Raw genomic sequence first — 18,724 nt, 5'->3', positions numbered from 1 at the left:
TTAATAAACATTCATAGATATAATATACTGCATTTATATTCATATAAGCAATTTTTAACATGCAATTGTAAACTTTGTGCCGATGCCATCTTATCAATCTTGCGAGCAAGTTCCTGCTCTCAGCGACAAAAAGCACCTGGCTATGTACACTAATATTTTTGATTAATTCTTTCTTTAATCTATTTTTAGGGTTGTTTTCAAATTTGAAATGAGGTACCCTGGTGCGGTTCTCCAGAGCGTTTGAAATGAGGTACCCTGGTGCGGTTCTCCAGAGCGTTTGAAATGAGGTACCCTGGTGCGGTTCTCCAGAGCGTTTGAAATGAGGTACCCTGGTGCGGTTCTCCAGAGCGTTTGAGAGACTTCGACATAATACGTTTGGGTTTCACAATGCAATTTCTTTAACATATCAGAATGCGTTCTGAAATTCTAGGACTGTCTGCGTTAAAACCCTGCTAGTTCAAACATGGAGACCAATTTACAATTATTTGTACTGTGTCTTATGATTTCTTTTAACTAAGTACTACATCAGTATTCTTTTTCCATAAATTGTTAATATTTTTTATTCTTTATTGATTTTCAAATTGTCAAATAATTTATATCATTCATCTCACAAATTACACCTATGATGGATGCTCGCTCTTCCTAGTGCCAATAATTATGAATTCATGGATGATATAATTGTTCTAGTGCCAATAATGATAGTTAATAATATATAGATTAATATAAACAGATCAACAAATCAATAACTTGAAAAATTAAGGAAGAATGGATCAAAATACGAGATGATCACAAGCAAAGATGTGGTCTACTAGCCAAGCTGGCCTAAAACCCTTCACTTCTATCCCTGATCACAAGTACACGGACCAATAGATGACGTTGAAGAAGAGAAAGGAGAAGGGGAAGAGGGCTCGGGCATAGAGGTCGACCCGCTTGGCAGCTGAGGGGATGATGGGCTTGGGCGGCGGCGGTTTCTTGGCCTTGGCCTGGCTTTTGCTCAGGCCGTGGGGCAAGGTAATGGGCTTCCCGTAGCAGTCAAAGTTCGAGAGCTCAAAGTCCCGCGGCAGTGAGCCAACAATGCTGAAGTCGTTGGTGCGCAGGTCCGATTTGGAGGTGCACACCTTTTTGCACCGGATCTCTGCCCCCTGGAAAAGGGAAAGGTGGTAAACATAACTTTGTTGATGGGGAAGTGGTCTTTTTGCTATCAGAGTACCCACCCCACAATCACACCACACACACAATCACAGAAGGCTGGGGAGAGCACAGGGTCAGGAAAAAAGCAGTGCCTCTTGAGCAGGTTAGGGGTCAAGTGCCTCACCTAGTGGTGAGGTAGTGATGGGAGCCATTGAAAACATTGCATTAGTCCCACTACTCCAAACATTCCCATCCAGTCACTCTCCAGCTCTCTGACTTTCTCTCAGCTAATGGCATCATACATCTCGGCAGCCCATGAACTAGGAGTCAGCTAGAGCTCTAATCACATCCCATGTCATCCTCCTCCCTTACTGCCAACCGCCAATGCTGAGCAGTAGTGGCCAGAGCCAGAGAGAAATGTCTTCATTCCAATCAAGTAATGCCTTCATTTGTGTGACATTCTGACATGAGTTAATTTATGATTGTGCTTTGCCTTCCCTTTCAGGACCGTTTGGTGTAGTTTCAGTCAGCTAAGTTCTATGGTTCTAGTGTGGTTGGAGGGTAGGATGGTGCTAACATGCCTACCTTCTGTAGACATTGGCTGTGTTGTGTGTTCCCTATGGAGATAGCGCATAAGGTGTCACGCTTCAAACGTCAGGGCGATAGATCAGCTGCATTCCTCTCTATAGGATCTTACTGGAGAGAGACACTTTGAGTGATGCTGGTTTGATCATTACTGGTGTCCATATATATTAGCATATACAAAGGGTGCCATTTTGACCATGCAGTGGTGTTTTGCATTGGTGTGGTGTCTGGCAGTTTCTTTCTGAATGAGATGACAATGCAACAGATACACAATTATCTAATGCATTGTCTTTTGATAGCACCCATAGACAGTGGCAAAATATCCCTAATGTTGCTGTTTTGGAGATGTAATCTGGAAGTCTTCTCTCGTGTTTTCTTTGGTGAATTGACATGCTGTTACAATAGATTGCTAAATACAAAATCATCTGTGTATAGATGATGATATAGATGATATAGTAACTTGTTGACTTAACTCTAGAATGCCTACTTCTATGCCTTTTAGTACTTGTCTGTAAGCTCAGGACTTAACCTGGAAGCTTCTAAAAACCCAAATTTCAACATCGATCTTTCTCATCAACTTCCCTCAAGGGCTACAGGGCAATTGAGAAACTAATCATATAGTTGCTAGTTTTTCCACTCTAACCATTAATCTCATTAAATCGATGTCCATTTAATTTACATTTGATACGAAAACATATTTGATCTCTTGCGTCTCTTGCGATCTCTTGAAGTCTTGACTAACATACATTACAATGTCAAGTAATTTCAATGAAGTGTATAATTAAAACTACATTTCAGGAGCGAAATCTGTACCTGAGTGTCAATCTTTATCCGTGCCAGGCAAGAGTGCAGAAGATGTTAGCATTTATGAATGATTGGATCGTCCAATCTATTTAGCATTTAGATTGCTAACTTCACTCTAATCATGCCTAGGGACAAGGTTAACCATTCGTCATTCAACTAAGTGTGAGGATAGCACACGCGCACACACGAGTACACACACATGCACGCAAACGTGCACACACGCAAGCGTCTGTATCCATTAGTGACAACTTCATCCGGACTTGGATCAGTGTCTGGAGACAACTTCATCCTGACTTAGATCAGTGTCTGGAGACAACTTCATCCGGACTTGGATCAGTGTCTGGAGACAACTACATCCTGACTTAGATCAGTGTCTGGAGACAACTACATCCTGACTTAGATCAGTGTCTGGAGACAACTTCATCCTGACTTAGATCAGTGTCTGGAGACAACTTCATCCTGACTTAGATCAGTGTCTGGAGAACTTCATCCTGACTTAGATCAGTGTCTGGAGACAACTACATCCTGACTTAGATCAGTGTCTGGATACAACTACATCCTGACTTAGATCAGTGTCTGGAGACAACTACATCCTGACTTAGATCAGTGTCTGGATACAACTTCATACTGACTTAGATCAGTGTCTGGAGACAACTACATCCTGACTTAAATCAGTGTCTGGATACAACTACATCCTGACTTAGATCAGTGTCTGGATACAACTACATCCTGACTTAGATCAGTGTCTGGAGACAACTACATCCTGACTTAGATCAGTGTCTGGAGACAACTTCATCCTGACTTAGATCAGTGTCTGGATACAACTTCATCCTGACTTAGATCAGTGTCTGGATACAACTACATCCTGACTTAGATCAGTGTCTGGATACAACTTCATCCTGACTTAAATCAGTGTCTGGATACAACTACATCCTGACTTAGATCAGTGTCTGGAGACAACTACATCCAGGAAGTGGCTTCTATTTTGAAAACGCCATGTTCCATAGCCTCCCTTTGCTGGATTTAAAGGGATATGAACCAGATTCCTTTTCCTATCGCTTCCTCAAGGTGTTAACAGTCTTCAGACATAGTTTCAGACTTTTATTTAGAAAAATGAGCCAGAACGATAACATCGCTTCAAGTGGTCACATGAGTTTTGCTCGCGCAACAGACTTTGGATAGGTATTACTTTTCCCTCTCCTACTGTGAAAGACATTTGCGGTTGATATATTGTCGATTATATATTTTAAAAACAACCTGAGGATTGATTATAAAAAACGTTTGACATGTTTCTGTGGACATTATAGAAACTATTTGGAATTTTCGTCTGCGTTGTCGTGACCGCTCTTTCCTGTGGATTTCTGAACATAACGCAACAAACAAACGGAGGTATTTTGGATATAAAAATAATCTTTATGGAACAAACGGAACATTTGTTGTGTAACTGGGAGTCTCGTGAGTGAAAACATCAACTTCATCCTGACTTAAATCAGTGCCTGGAGACAACTACATCCTGACTTAAATCAGTGTCTGGAGACAACTACATCCTGACTTAGATATGTGTCTGGAGACAACTTCATCCTGACTTAGATCAGTGTCTGGAGACAACTACATCCTGACTTAGATCAGTGTCTGGAGACAACTTCACCCTGACTTAGATCAGTGTCTGGAGACAACTTCATCCTGACTTAGATCAGTGTCTGGAGACAACTTCATCCTGACTTAGATCAGTGTCTGGAGACAACTTCATCCTGACTTAGATCAGTGTCTGGAGACAACTTCATCCTGACTTAGATCAGTGTCTGGAGACAACTTGATCCTGACTTAGATCAGTGTCTGGATACAACTTCATCCTGACTTAGATCAGTGTCTGGAGACAACTACATCCTGACTTAGATCAGTGTCTGGAGACAACTACATCCTGACTTAGATCAGTGTCTGGAGACAACTACATCCTGACTTAGATCAGTGTCTGGATACAACTTCATCCTGACTTAGATCAGTGTCTGGAGACAACTACATCCTGACTTAGATCAGTGTCTGGATACAACTTCATCCTGACTTAGATCAGTGTCTGGAGACAACTACATCCTGACTTAGATCAGTGTCTGGAGACAACTACATCCTGACTTAGATCAGTGTCTGGATACAACTACATCCTGACTTAGATCAGTGTCTGGATACAACTACATCCTGACTTAAATCAGTGTCTGGAGACAACTACATCCTGACTTAGATCAGTGTCTGGAGACAACTTCATCCTGACTTAGATCAGTGTCTGGAGACAACTACATCCTGACTTAAATCAGTGTCTGGATACAACTACATCCTGACTTAGATCAGTGTCTGGATACAACTACATCCTGACTTAGATCAGTGTCTGGATACAACTTCATACTGACTTAGATCAGTGTCTGGAGACAACTTCATCCTGACTTAGATCAGTGTCTGGAGACAACTTCATCCTGACTTAGATCAGTGTCTGGATACAACTACATCCTGACTTAGATCAGTGTCTGGATACAACTTCATCCTGACTTAAATCAGTGTCTGGATACAACTACATCCTGACTTAGATCAGTGTCTGGAGACAACTACATCCAGGAAGTGGCTTCTATTTTGAAAACGCCATGTTCCATAGCCTCCCTTTGCTGGATTTAAAGGGATATGAACCTGACTTAGATCAGTGTCTGGATAGCCATCCAGATTCCTTTTCCTATCGCTTCCTCAAGGTGTTAACAGTCTTCAGACATAGTTTCAGACTTTTATTTAGAAAAATGAGCCAGAACGATAACATCGCTTCAAGTGGTCACATGAGTTTTGCTCGCGCAACAGACTTTGGATAGGTATTACTTTTCCCTCTCCTACTGTGAAAGACATTTGCGGTTGATATATTGTCGATTATATATTTTAAAAACAACCTGAGGATTGATTATAAAAAACGTTTGACATGTTTCTGTGGACATTATAGAAACTATTTGGAATTTTCGTCTGCGTTGTCGTGACCGCTCTTTCCTGTGGATTTCTGAACATAACGCAACAAACAAACGGAGGTATTTTGGATATAAAAATAATCTTTATGGAACAAATGGAACATTTGTTGTGTAACTGGGAGTCTCGTGAGTGAAAACATCAATTTCATCCTGACTTAAATCAGTGCCTGGAGACAACTACATCCTGACTTAAATCAGTGTCTGGAGACAACTACATCCTGACTTAGATCAGTGTCTGGAGACAACTTCATCCTGACTTAGATCAGTGTCTGGAGACAACTACATCCTGACTTAGATCAGTGTCTGGAGACAACTTCACCCGGACTTAGATCAGTGTCTGGAGACAACTTCATCCTGACTTAGATCAGTGTCTGGAGACAACTTCATCCTGACTTAGATCAGTGTCTGGAGACAACTTCATCCTGACTTAGATCAGTGTCTGGAGACAACTACATCCTGACTTAGATCAGTGTCTGGAGACAACTTCATCCTGACTTAGATCAGTGTCTGGAGACAACTACATCCTGACTTAGATCAGTGTCTGGAGACAACTTCATCCTGACTTAGATCAGTGTCTGGAGACAACTTCACCCTGACTTAGATCAGTGTCTGGAGACAACTTCATCCTGACTTAGATCAGTGTCTGGAGACAACTTCATCCTGACTTAGATCAGTGTCTGGAGACAACTTCATCCTGACTTAGATCAGTGTCTGGAGACAACTTCATCCTGACTTAGATCAGTGTCTGGATACAACTACATCCTGACTTAAATCAGTGTCTGGATACAACTACATCCTGACTTAAATCAGTGTCTGGAGACAACTTCATCCTGACTTAGATCATCCTATTTCTAATTACAGAAAGCAAACTCACGTACACAAGCAACACCCCACCCACCCCCCACCTCATTCCCCACAAACACCCATCCCATCCCCTCCCCACCTTTCCTTCACCCACCTGCAGTGTGCTGACATGACAGGGCGTCTCGCTGGTACCATTGACCGTGTTGTTCTTGCCTGCCGCCTTCTCCTTACCCTCTGCCTTCACCTTGGATGCCATCTTGGCCTTCTCAGCCTCGATGCGCTTGGGGCTGTTGAGCATCACCTGCACCACGGCGTACTCCACCAGGGAGGCGAAGCCAAACAGTAGGCAGGCGATCAGCCAGATGTCGATGGCCTTCACGTAGGAAACCTTGGGCAGCTCTGACGCCAGGGACGTGCACTCAGAAGACAGGGAGAGCACCGAGAGGATCCCTGGGAGGTTAACAGGGAGGGAAGAGGTGACCTTGTCAACTAAAACATCCAGGGAAGGAGAGCAGAGCTTAGTGTTGGGGATACTTGTAGATGTGTCAAAGGAGCTCAAATTAGCATTGGGACTCGACTCTCTAATGCTCAACATAGAATGCACAGCAGACAAGGAGATTCAACTTCAGACCTTGAGGGTCGCAGTATTTGCTAGTTTTCATCCTTGCCTTTAAATCAGAGGTCTAGTCTTTGATCTAAACCAGGTGAGTGGTAAATAGCAGGGAGAAGACACAGCAGCCCTCGACAGTTGGAATTGAATGCCCCTGATGTACAGTACAGAATAATGGATATATGAATCACCTGGACTAGGCTGTGGTAATAAAACACTCACATTCAAACCCATATCCCAGGATATACAGTACTAAGATCCCAATTATAAACCCATGAACCTTCCTTTACCTTTCTACCTTCCTAATTCTAGTGATGAAGTGGGTTCACAGCACAACCAATAATAAAGAGATATTTTCTATTGTTTTGGCTCTCTGATTGGACAATTAATCTAGGCCGTTATATAAGTGACTGCAGAAATATCTCAAAATAAAAGCGTGGGGTCCTTATTTCGGATGATTACCTAACCCCATCGGAGTTCACCGAGCTCTGAAATCCTTTTCATCCCAGCATGCAAGCTGGCCTATTTTACATAACACAGGGAAGGTGTTGGCTCTGTTGAAACAGCATAATGCTTTGTTTGCTGACGCTTGGCCCCGATGGGACGCTGTATTGTGGGAACAAAATGAGTCCAACACGACACACATAGTAGGAAGTGTATACGGAAGTACTCCACACATCTAATCACATGTACGCCAACACACACACACGCACACACACACGCACCCACACACCGAGGTGAATGAAAGGACACACACAGGAGATGACTGACCTGTGCTGATCCCATTTACTGAGGTGTCATGAGGTGGCCCTCCAGAGGAGATGGAGGGATGGGAGGAAAGTGACTAACAGCTGGAGGGGAAACAGAGGAGGAGGAGGTAGTGACGGAAGTGGTGGGAGTGGGGGAGTAACAATGTATGGTCCTCTTATCCACACAGCTCTCTCAGACCCATCAGAATGGATGAAGTGACATCACACGGGGAGAAGTTGACATTTCCCACTCGTGCAGGCTTGTTGATGATGGACTAGGCAAGTTACTCATACAACATAAATTGTTTCATGATATATTGTGTATCATGTAGGGGAGACAGTGGAATGACAATAGATGGTTCCATTGCTCTTCACATTGCACTCCCTCAGGCAGACAGTGAAACAGTAAAATGGGATACTAGAGTATATGAAAAACAGTAAACCACTCTCATGTCATCATGCAGTGATGTCAAATGGATGGCTATATTAGGCTGCATTTGATGCCTCAATAAGTCAGACCAGCCTCAAAATTCGAATTGAATCACGCTACATTTCACTATTATTTCAATTAGTAAAGCAAAAGAATAACGAAACGTAGGATTATTCCGTTAAATTTTTTTTGGCTAAATTCAGACAACACCACAGTGACATGGGAGACTAGCTACAGTCAGACACAGTGACATGGGAGACTAGCTACAGTCAGACACAGTGACATGGGAGACTAGCTACAGTCAGACACAGTGACATGGGAGACTACGTAAAGTCAGGCACAGTGACATGGGAGACTACCCACAGTCAGACACAGTGACATGGGAGACTACCTAAAGTCAGACACAGTGACATGGGAGACCACCTAAAGTCAGACACAGTGACATGGGAGACTAGCTACAGTCAGACACAGTGACATGGGAGACCACCTAAAGTCAGACACAGTGACATGGGAGACTAGCTACAGTCAGACACAGTGACATGGGAGACTAGCTACAGTCAGACACAGTGACATGGGAGACTAGCTACAGTCAGTCACAGTGACATGGGAGACTAGCTACAGTCAGACACAGTGACATGGGAGACTACGTAAAGTCAGGCACAGTGACATGGGAGACTACCCACAGTCAGACACAGTGACATGGGAGACTACCTAAAGTCAGACACAGTGACATGGGAGACCAGCTAAAGTCAGACACAGTGACATGGGAGACTAGCTACAGTCAGACACAGTGACATGGGAGACCACCTAAAGTCAGACACAGTGACATGGGAGACTACCTAAAGTCAGACACAGTGACATGGGAGACTAGCTACAGTCAGACACAGTGACATGGGAGACCACCTAAAGTCAGACACAGTGACATGGGAGACTACCTAAAGTCAGACACAGTGACATGGGAGACTAGCTACAGTCAGACACAGTGACATGGGAGACTACCTACAGTCAGACACAGTGACAAGGGAAACTAGCTACAGTCAGACACAGTGACATGGGAGACTAGCTACAGTCAGATACAGTGACATGGGAGACTACCTACAGTCAGACACAGTGACATGGGAGACTAGCTACAGTCAGACAGTGACATGGGAGAATAGCTACAGTCAGACACAGTGACATGGGGTTAGGACAGGGGTTAGTGGTTAGGATAGAAGTTAAGGGTACGTGGTTAGGATAGGGGTTAGGGGTCAGTATTTAGGATATGAGCTAACAGTAAGTGGTTAGGGGTTATGGGTCGGTGGTTAGGATAGGGATTATGGGTCAGTCAGTGGTTAGGATAGGGGTTAGGGGTCAGTGGTTAGGATACGGGTTATGGGTCAGTCAGTGGTTAGAATAGGGGTTATGGGTCAGTGGTTAAGATAGGGGTTAGGGGTCAGTGGTTAGGATAAGGGTTAGTGGTTAGGATAGGGGTTAGTGGTTAGGATAGGGGTTAGTGGTTAGGATAGGGGTTTGTGGTTAGAGGTTAGAGTAGGGATTAAAGTTCATACCCAGAGGGACCCTGGCAGCGCTGGCATCAGGGTTGATCCAGAAGGAGAGCCAGGAGAGGACCACAATGAGCAGTGTGGGGGCATAGACACCCATCATGTAGAAGCCCACCTGCCTCCTCAGGGTGAATATCACCTCCACACATGTGTAGTAGCCTAGAGGAGTAAAGATAGTGTTATAGAGCAAGGCTGGAACAAAAGCCTGCACAACCAGTAAGGTGAGGGTTGACACTCCCTGGTCTAGGATAATATGTAAATTCACAAACTAAAGTGTACAAAGTTTTTCAAGCTACCGGTAGGGTCAAACGTTCATAACAAATGAATATAAAATGAATTTGGGTAGACAATAATATGAACACTAAATGACTGTTGTGATGACTATCGGTCTGTGAGTGAAAGAATGAACGAAAGAATGAACAACAAGTATTTTCCAAGAGTTTGACTCAGGACAAGCAGAAAGAGAGTGCATCATCATCAAGATACCCTATATTCCTGGATAAATGTGCATGTTCTCAAACTCGTCTAACACCGGGGGCTATTTCCTCTTGGATTATTCTTTCAGAAGCAGAACAGAAGAGGGGAGGGGCAGCCCGTGGCGTATTCAATTTTGTCAGCTTCCTCTCTCTCTCTCTCACACTCTCTCCTTCTCTCTCTCTCTCTCTCTGATAATGATCTACTGTTTAATTGCCTTTATGAATAACCATGATATCTCACGTCCCAGACAGACTGCTGTTTCACTGTTTCTTTCCCTCGTTATCTGCTTTGGAGTAACTATATTAAAGGCCCAGTGCAGTCAAAAATGTGATTTTCATGTGTTTCAAAAGATCTGTTTGAAAATACTGCCTGAAATTTCAGCCTGTTTTGGTGGGATGGAGTTTTGCCCTGCCTGCTGACATCAATAAAAAACAAAATCTTGTTTGAGAAATTGCTCTTTGCTTAGAAGCTATTTTTTTTTTTTTTTTACCATTTTAATTGAAAACAATCACAGTAAGGAACTTAATTGTTACCCTGAAATGATTTTATATTGAGATTTAAAAAAGGCTGCATTGGCTCTTTAAACATGTCTCTCTTGTGATTTCATGCCCTGTTTCCTAGCAACTGCACCTACCTTTCCCTTAAGTAGACCCTGTAGCGATGCCCCTGCCAAGCCTCTCGGTCAGGTGTTCCCAAACTTATTGTTTTTGGCCCCTGACCCCATTTTGATATCAAACATTTTTCATGACCCCACCATGTAAAAAAAGTGATGCAATAAATGGTCAATGTTTACTTTTTCAATTGAAAAAAATTAAATAATGCAACCCTTAGTTTGGGAAACGCTGCTCTTGGTGGACCCTGTAGTGAGGCCCTGCCATTCCTTTTGGTGGACCTTGTAGAGATGTTCCTGGGAGCAAATTATTTTAATGGAGCCCCTCATGACTCCAATAGAAACATTTTATGTTTTAAAGTAATTTCTCTGCAATTCTGCACATTTTGCAATGGGGCACACAGAGAATGTTGCCGTTCTAACCTCTACGGGATCGGTGTCCCCCCGCGGAACGGTTGAGCTAACATAGACTAATGTGATTAGCATGAGGCTGTAAGTAGCAAACAAAAAAAATCCCAGGACATAGACATATCTGATATGGGCAGAAAGCTTAAATTCTTGTTAATCTAACTGCACTGTCCAATTTACAGTAGCGTTTACAGTGAAATAATACAATTACATTGTTTGAGGAGAGTACACAATTAGGAACTTGAAAAATGTATTAATAAACCAATTAGGCACATTTGGGCAGTCTTGATACAACATTTTGAACAGATATGCAATGGTTCATTGGATCTGTGTAACTTTGCACATACACTGAATTGCGCCTGGGCTGGAATAATACATTATGGCCTTTCTCTTGCATTTCAAAGATGATGGTACTATTATCTTTTATCAGATCGAATGTGTTATATTCTCTTAAATTCATTTCACATTTCCACAAACTTCAAAAAAGTGTTTTCTTCCAAATGGTACCAAGAATATGCATATCCTTGCTTCAGGTCCTGAGCTACAGGCAGTTAGATTTGGGTATGTCATTTTAGGCGATAATTGAAAAATCGGGTCCGATCCTTAGGAGTGTATTAAAGCAAGTTTGCGGCAACATTTTTACTTTCATGCAGTTCTACTAATTTTGCGATAGAGTGGAGGCAAATGTTTGTAGTTTTGAAAATGATAACTGTTGATCAATGGGACCCACCCCGGTCGGTAATTCGATCCTGCTGTGTATTTTATTATTCTAACTTTTTGGTGGGGGGGGGTTTGGTCAAAAAAGACTGTAAAATCACCTGGAACTCAGCTAAAAATTAGTCTAATTTAGGAAATCTGTTCCCAAGTATTCCCACGAATAAAAAAAGAGACACACTGTATATGATTGTCTCAATGTAATCAAGGTGTGAAATGATTGTTAAACCAGGCTTTGAGACCATGTAGGGGTTTAGGGTTAGCATAAGGGTGGCAGGTAACCTAGTGGTTAGAGCGTTGGGCCAGTAACCGAAAGGTTGCTCGATCGAATCCCTGAGCTGACAAGGTAAAAATCTGTTGTTCTGCCCTTGAACAAGGCAGTTCACACCCACTGTTCCTAGGCTGTCATTGTACATTCAAATTTGTTCTTAATAGACTTGCCTAGTTAAATAATGAGGGAAAGTTTACACACCTCTGTGTGTGTGTGCGTGCATATGTGTGTGCCATGCCGTAGGGGTGGGGGGGAACTGTGTCATAGAATGGGCTCCCCCCGGTGATCTTTGTGTCTTGCTTGGTTGTCACAACAACCCCATTAAAGGTTGCCTTGCTTCCAGCTGTGTTGCTCCCCTGTGTGAGTGTGCAGGGGTCGTGTTCGAACTGAGAGCTAACGGTGCTAACCTCCAGTGACACTTGTTGCTTTGTTTTTAGAGTTAACATTTAGCTACTCACACTGACAGGTGAGGAAAAGGTCTGGGATTTTAAGGTGCTTTAGCGAAGCATGACCTATCAAAGTTTTAATATCTCCAGGCTATATTGAGCATGAGGGCAACCAATGTAGACTACTGTGTGTTTCTTCAATGTGCATGTGCAGGAGTAGTGTAAGAGACACCATTTTAAGCGTTGGCCAAAGCTAGTTAGATAGATTAGCTACATACAACTACATGTGCTACAGTTCTTATTAATGAAGAACTTACAGAGATAGTATGAAAAACTGTTGTATGTAACACATGCAAATACAACTTTGAAAAGTAAAATAGAACACTGGTTTATTTTGAGGCCTTTGGAGTCTTTGAAGTTTATGAGAAAATTATATCTTAGCGTTGGTATCGAGCCACGTAAGCATTTCAATTTACAAGGAATAATTAATGAATGGATGAAATGGAAAAGCCAGAGCTTTACATTGTTAAGCCAAGCTTATTAAAGTCTGTGACGCTCCAGTTAATGGCGAAGCTTAATCAGGAGACTGGTTTGGTACAAAGGATTTCTCACTGTGCTAATTTCTTATTTTTTTATCAATAATTATTGCCTTGCAACTGATGCCAAATGCAAGAGAGAGTCTGGCTTGAGTAAAATAGAGCAGTCCAATATGGTTTCATTGCATATTCTTGAACAAATAATGTCGCAATATCGCAATATTATTTCACGCTAGTTGGCAGTAACAGTACCAAAACTCCAGTATTTTTCCTTCATATCTTCTTCTCCATCTTCATTTTAAATAGGGAGCTAATTTGTTTAAAGTATATAAAATAAATACTTGTTTTTATTGTCATATTCACCAGATACAGTTGAAGTTGGAAGTTTACATACACTGAGTTTGAAGTCATGAAAACTCGTTTTTCAACCACTCCACAAATTTCTTGTTAACAAACTATAGTTTTGGCAAGTGAGTTAGGACATCTACTTTGTGCATGACACAAGTTTTAAAAAATCCAGAAAATGATGTCATGGCTTTAGAAGCTTCTGATAGGCTAATTGACATAATTTGAATCATTGTAGACCTACACAAGAATTGTAGACCTCCACAAGTCTGGTTCATCCTTGGAAGCAATTTCCAAACGCCTGAAGGTACCACATTCATCTGTACAAACAATAGTATGCAAGTATAAACACCATGGGACCAAGCAGCCGTCATACCGCTCAGAAAGGAGACATCCTAGAGATTAATGTACTTTGGTGCGAAAAGTGCAAATCAATCCCAGAACAACAGCAAAGGAGCTTGTGAAGATGCTGGAGGAATCAGGTACACAAGTATGTGTATCCACAGTAAAACGAGTCCTATATTGACATAACCTGAAAGGCCGCACAGCTAGGAAGAAGCCACTGCTCCAAAAACTCCAAAAAAAGCAAGACTACGGTTTGTAACTGCACATGGAGACAAAGATCGTACTTTTAGGAGAAATGTCCTCTGGTCTGATGTAACAAAAATAGAACTGTTTGGCCAAATTGACCATCGTTATGTTAGGAGGAAAAAGGGGGACGCTTGCAAGCTGAAGAACACCATCCCAACTGTGTAGCACGGGGGTGGCAGCATCATGTTGTGGGGTGCTTTGCGCAAGGAGGGACTGATGTACTTCATAAAATAGATGGCATCAAGAGGAAGGAAAATTATGTGGATATATTGAAGCAACATCTCAAGACATAAGTCAGATTGTTAAAGCTTGGTCGCAAATAGGTCTTCCAAATGGATAATGACCCCTACCATACTTCCAAAGTTGTGGCAAAATGGCTTAAGGACAACAAAGTCAAGGTTTTGGAGTGGCCATCACAAAGCCCTGACCTCAATCCCATAGAAAATTTGTGGGCAGAATTGAAAAAGCGTGTGCAAGCAAGGAGGCCTACAAACCTGACACAATTACACAAGCTCTGCCAGGATGAATGAGCCAAAATTCACCCAACTTATTGTGGGAAGCTTGTGGACGGCTACCCTAAATGTTTGACCCAAGTTGAACAATTTTAAGGCAATGCTACCAAATACTAATTGAGTGTATGTAAACTTCTGACCCACTGGGAATGTGATGAAAGAAATATAAGCTGAAATAAATCATTCTCTCTATTATTCTGACATTTCACATTCTTAAAGTATTGTGGTGATCCTAACTGACCTAAAATAGGGAATTGTTACTAGGATTAAATGTCAGGAATTGTGAAAAACTGAGTTTAAATGTATTTGGCTAAGGTGTATGTAAACTTCCGACTTCAACTGTAGGGGCAGTGAAATGTGTTGTTTTACAGGGTCAGCCATAGTACTATGGAACTCCTGGAGCAAATTAAGGTTAAGTGACCTGCTCAAGGGCACATGAACAGATTTTTCATTGTGTCAGCTCAGATATTTGAACCAGCAACCTTTAGGTTACTGGCTCAATACTCTAACCACTAGACTACCTGCCATCCTATTTTATATCCATGAGTCATGGCTTTGTCTTGTCCCTCTGCAGCACATATATGGTGAGCAATGGAATAGCAATACAATCACAGTACTGAATAACAATACAGATTGTATCAGTATTGTGATAATATCATATTGTGAAATCCCTGGCAATTCCTAGCAGTAGTTTTCACTCAAATGAAAACAGAATACTTGTATGTCATGCCTATGGGGAGCTTACCTGTCCCTGCATAGAATTTGGTGCAGTTACCATACTCTATGTCCTCCTGTTTGATATCAAACTGGGGCAGGGCGATCTCCTCCATCTGGACAGGGTCTCCTGACTGCCACATAAACTGCAGGTCATCCGTTGTATAGCCAACTGTAGACACAGAGAGACGGGCACACACACATACACACACACACACACACATACACACACACACGTGAAAGCATCCACAGGCACACACGCACAAACACACAAACACACATCGTCGTCAACAACAGTTAATAGTGTGTATGAATCTCCATCCTGACATGATTACACTATATCTCAATGTTGTTTGAAGTCCATTTTTATATTAATAGTAATCACACTCTGCTAATAATACGATTTTCCAGTAGTCATCTTTAATTACTTATAATCCTTCCCTAACAAACATGAAATAAAGACTGATTTACATGTCCTATACATTTGCTAGCGTGATTACATGTATTTTATTTGTTTAGGCAAGTCAGTTAAGAATAAATTCTTATTTACGATGACGGCCTGGGAAGTGGTGAAGGGCAAGGGCAGCGCTAAATAAATAAACAAAACGAGACAGGAAAGAGACAACAGGAAAGACATCACAACACATAACAGACAGTTCCAACAATGCATAATAAAACAACCTGGATATAAATGAAACCAATTGGTCTGTAACTGAAAAACATCATTTACATGAATTCAGTAATAACTATAGCTCTCTCTCTTTAACAGATACCATATATGGTCATGTGAAACCGAGCCATTATCAGTTACTCACAGCTCTCCAGCTGCATCTTACAGCGCTGCGTATCCATGGGGAACAGGGTCAGGTCCAAAGGACAGGATAGAGTGACAGACAACCTGGCAAAATGCAGAACCCTCAATTAATGCTATTGATGATTTGTTTCATGCCACGTTGCTCTTCAGCCAATACCACCCTATGCCTGTGGACATAATTAGAAATGATGAATGTTTTTAAAAACCCATCAATTGAGATCTATCTGATTGATGTTGAATTCATTGTGACCTACTGCAATAAAATGCTTCCTTCTAGTGAAAAGTAGTCTAAACTGGTCAAATTGACTGAAAAATATATTAGAAATGTCTGTGTCCTTGAATTTAAGTATGAGCTGTGAGCTAGACGGCTGTAGAAAGAGAATTACAGAGCTGCTGGGGATTCAGACTTTCATCTAAAAACATTTCCTCCCAAATCTGTTCATCAATACCGCAAAGCTATATAATTTAAGAGACAATGGCGACTGCTGAATGATTGAAAAAGATGCTTCCTCGGCTCCGGAAATACATTCTTAATGTGAGCAACACCTGTATTGTGCAGAGTTGCATATGTTATTCCCAGCAGTCCATTTGCACATGAAAGCTTTGGGTTTTGGTTGAGATTTTAGAGGAGTACTATTTTTAGTATTTTGACAGCTTTCCACATCATGTATAAACAGTACATAGAGTACATCACCACAACAACACAGTAAGCTTGGGGAGTGACTCATAGCTTTTAGCCCCGAGTGACATAAAAATACACATAGGGTATCCAATATGGGATCAGAAGTAAACAGCTGAGCAGGCGAGCAGCCGAGCTTCAGTACTTGGGAGTGTAAGAGGACTAAACATTCTCCTTTCTCTATACTATAGTTCTTACAGCAGCTAGTGCCACCTTGTCACAGAAGACTAATGCTGAGGCTCCAGATGCAGTAAGTAGAGGGAGAACTGACTGGGGAGATAAACATCGGACAGTATTAGTGGGGGGAAAGTCTTATTAATGTGCTAATCTTTGGGCTGGGTGGAGTGGAGTGGGGCATTGTGGGAAAATACAGGCTGTCATAGGTTTTTAGCGTTGTCATCCTGTGGACATTACTCTCACTAATGACATAGAATATTGGCATTCCAGATCAGTAAAAAGGCTCAACAGATGTATCACATCTCCAAATCTCTGATTACTCTAAGTCCCTAAAGCAGCATTAAAGTATTACAGAGATATTTCTGTGTGCACCGGATACACAAACACAAATTATGTCATGACATGATTCCTGGTGGATGTCGTGTATTAATATAGTACTAAAATATATACAGTATATATTTATCTTGTTCATCTACATAGCTGTACAGTCTATGTATCTTCAACAAAGTTTACCAGAGTGAACATTAACATAAAAGTACCATATTTTCAACCAATCAAATAGATTTTTTAAATATATTTTTTAAAATCACCAGCATTTGTCACAAATTATTTTCTGAGGTATATTGTATTCTAGCTGCTGTGGTCTGAGTTCCAAAATCATAAAAAGCTATGTTTAATTTGTTAGTGCATGGCAGTGCCAGTAAATCTAAGAGAATAAAAATGCTTTAGTTTCAAAATAGTGCAGCAATTTCTGTGAGCCATCAGATAACATTATGTTAAAGAACTCTGAATGAACAATGAAGGTATGGACTTGATTATACCTCATATGAATCTAATTAGGTTGTTAGGACCCAGTTTACTGTAACTGTGAGGAAATGGCTGTCTCCAAAGCTGGCTTAAAGGAGAGCAACCACTCTACAATTTTAAAGACACATGTATGTTCAGATAGCTATACCGTGATAATACACACATTCATTAGACAAAGAAGAATAATTGACCATACGCCATACAATGATTAGCAATACACATGTTTATCTGGACCTGCTCAAATATATTTTTCAAATCTTTTAACGGCATCACCTGTATAGGAAAATAAATCAGTAAAAATGTATAACAGTACGCCAACGCTCACCTCATACTGATGAGGACGTCACCGTTGCGGAAGATGAAGAGGAGAATGTTCTCCTGGGTGACGTCATGGAAGTTGGCACTCTTCTCGTTAGCGAAGAACAAATCAGGCTTCCACAGGCATTTGAACATCTTGGGATCAACGGTGAGTGAATCAGACTTAAAGTCCCGAGGTAGCCTGAGTCTGGGATCATTCCATCGCTGCCTCAGAAAGATGTTCACTCTGTAATCCTGTTATGTTCACAGTCGGGAACACAAAAGCACGACAAAACCATAGTCCTGCAGTTATTGTCACTAATGGAGAGGAATCCTTTTGTGAAGGCTCTAGTTTTACAAAATGGAAGCTAAATGTAGGCAAAAAGACAATAGAGAAACACAGTCCCACGGCTATGCTAACCATGGATGAGCTAATGCTAAGGTTTATGCTAATGTCAAGGCTCAAATATCACTAATTGTAGGCACAAAGTAGGCAGACGTGCTCTGATAAATGGTTGACAAGCAAACCAGACTTTATGGAGTTACATGTAATACAACTGTGTGGTTACTATCAATCATTAGTCAACTGGCACTGTTAACAGGGAATCCAGATGGCTTACAAAATGGCTGACTTCTTCCCACGAACTCTACCCACTATTTATAAACAAACCAGTTTGATCAAAAGTGTCTGAAGTCTTCTTAGGTAGTTTGAAATTAGATAAAAATCTGATTCCTGGCC

General features: G+C 41.5%; 1 protein-coding gene across 5 annotated transcripts in view; it reads right to left on the bottom strand.

Annotated features, from left to right (window-relative positions):
- Nucleotides 1-270: 270 nt before the first annotated feature.
- glrbb (glycine receptor, beta b) overlaps nt 271-18,724 on the bottom strand; it is a 63,957-nt gene continuing 45,503 nt past the window's right edge. For all 5 annotated transcript variants that reach the window (XM_029662271.2, XM_029662273.2, XM_029662272.2 and 2 more), the window contains 6 exons: nt 18,014-18,240; nt 16,027-16,109; nt 15,243-15,383; nt 9,654-9,806; nt 6,472-6,767; nt 271-1,142 (listed from right to left, as the gene is read on the bottom strand). In XM_029662271.2, coding sequence (XP_029518131.1) covers nt 849-1,142; nt 6,472-6,767; nt 9,654-9,806; nt 15,243-15,383; nt 16,027-16,109; nt 18,014-18,240 — 1,194 coding nt within the window. In that variant the 3' untranslated portion in view covers nt 271-848. The remainder of the gene's footprint in view (nt 1,143-6,471; nt 6,768-9,653; nt 9,807-15,242; nt 15,384-16,026; nt 16,110-18,013; nt 18,241-18,724) is intronic.

The sequence above is a fragment of the Oncorhynchus nerka genome, linkage group LG6, assembly GCF_034236695.1.
Source record: "Oncorhynchus nerka isolate Pitt River linkage group LG6, Oner_Uvic_2.0, whole genome shotgun sequence".
Lineage (NCBI taxonomy): Eukaryota > Metazoa > Chordata > Actinopteri > Salmoniformes > Salmonidae > Oncorhynchus > Oncorhynchus nerka.
Note: the sequence above shows the minus strand (reverse complement) of the source record. Positions and strands in the feature narration are given on the sequence as shown.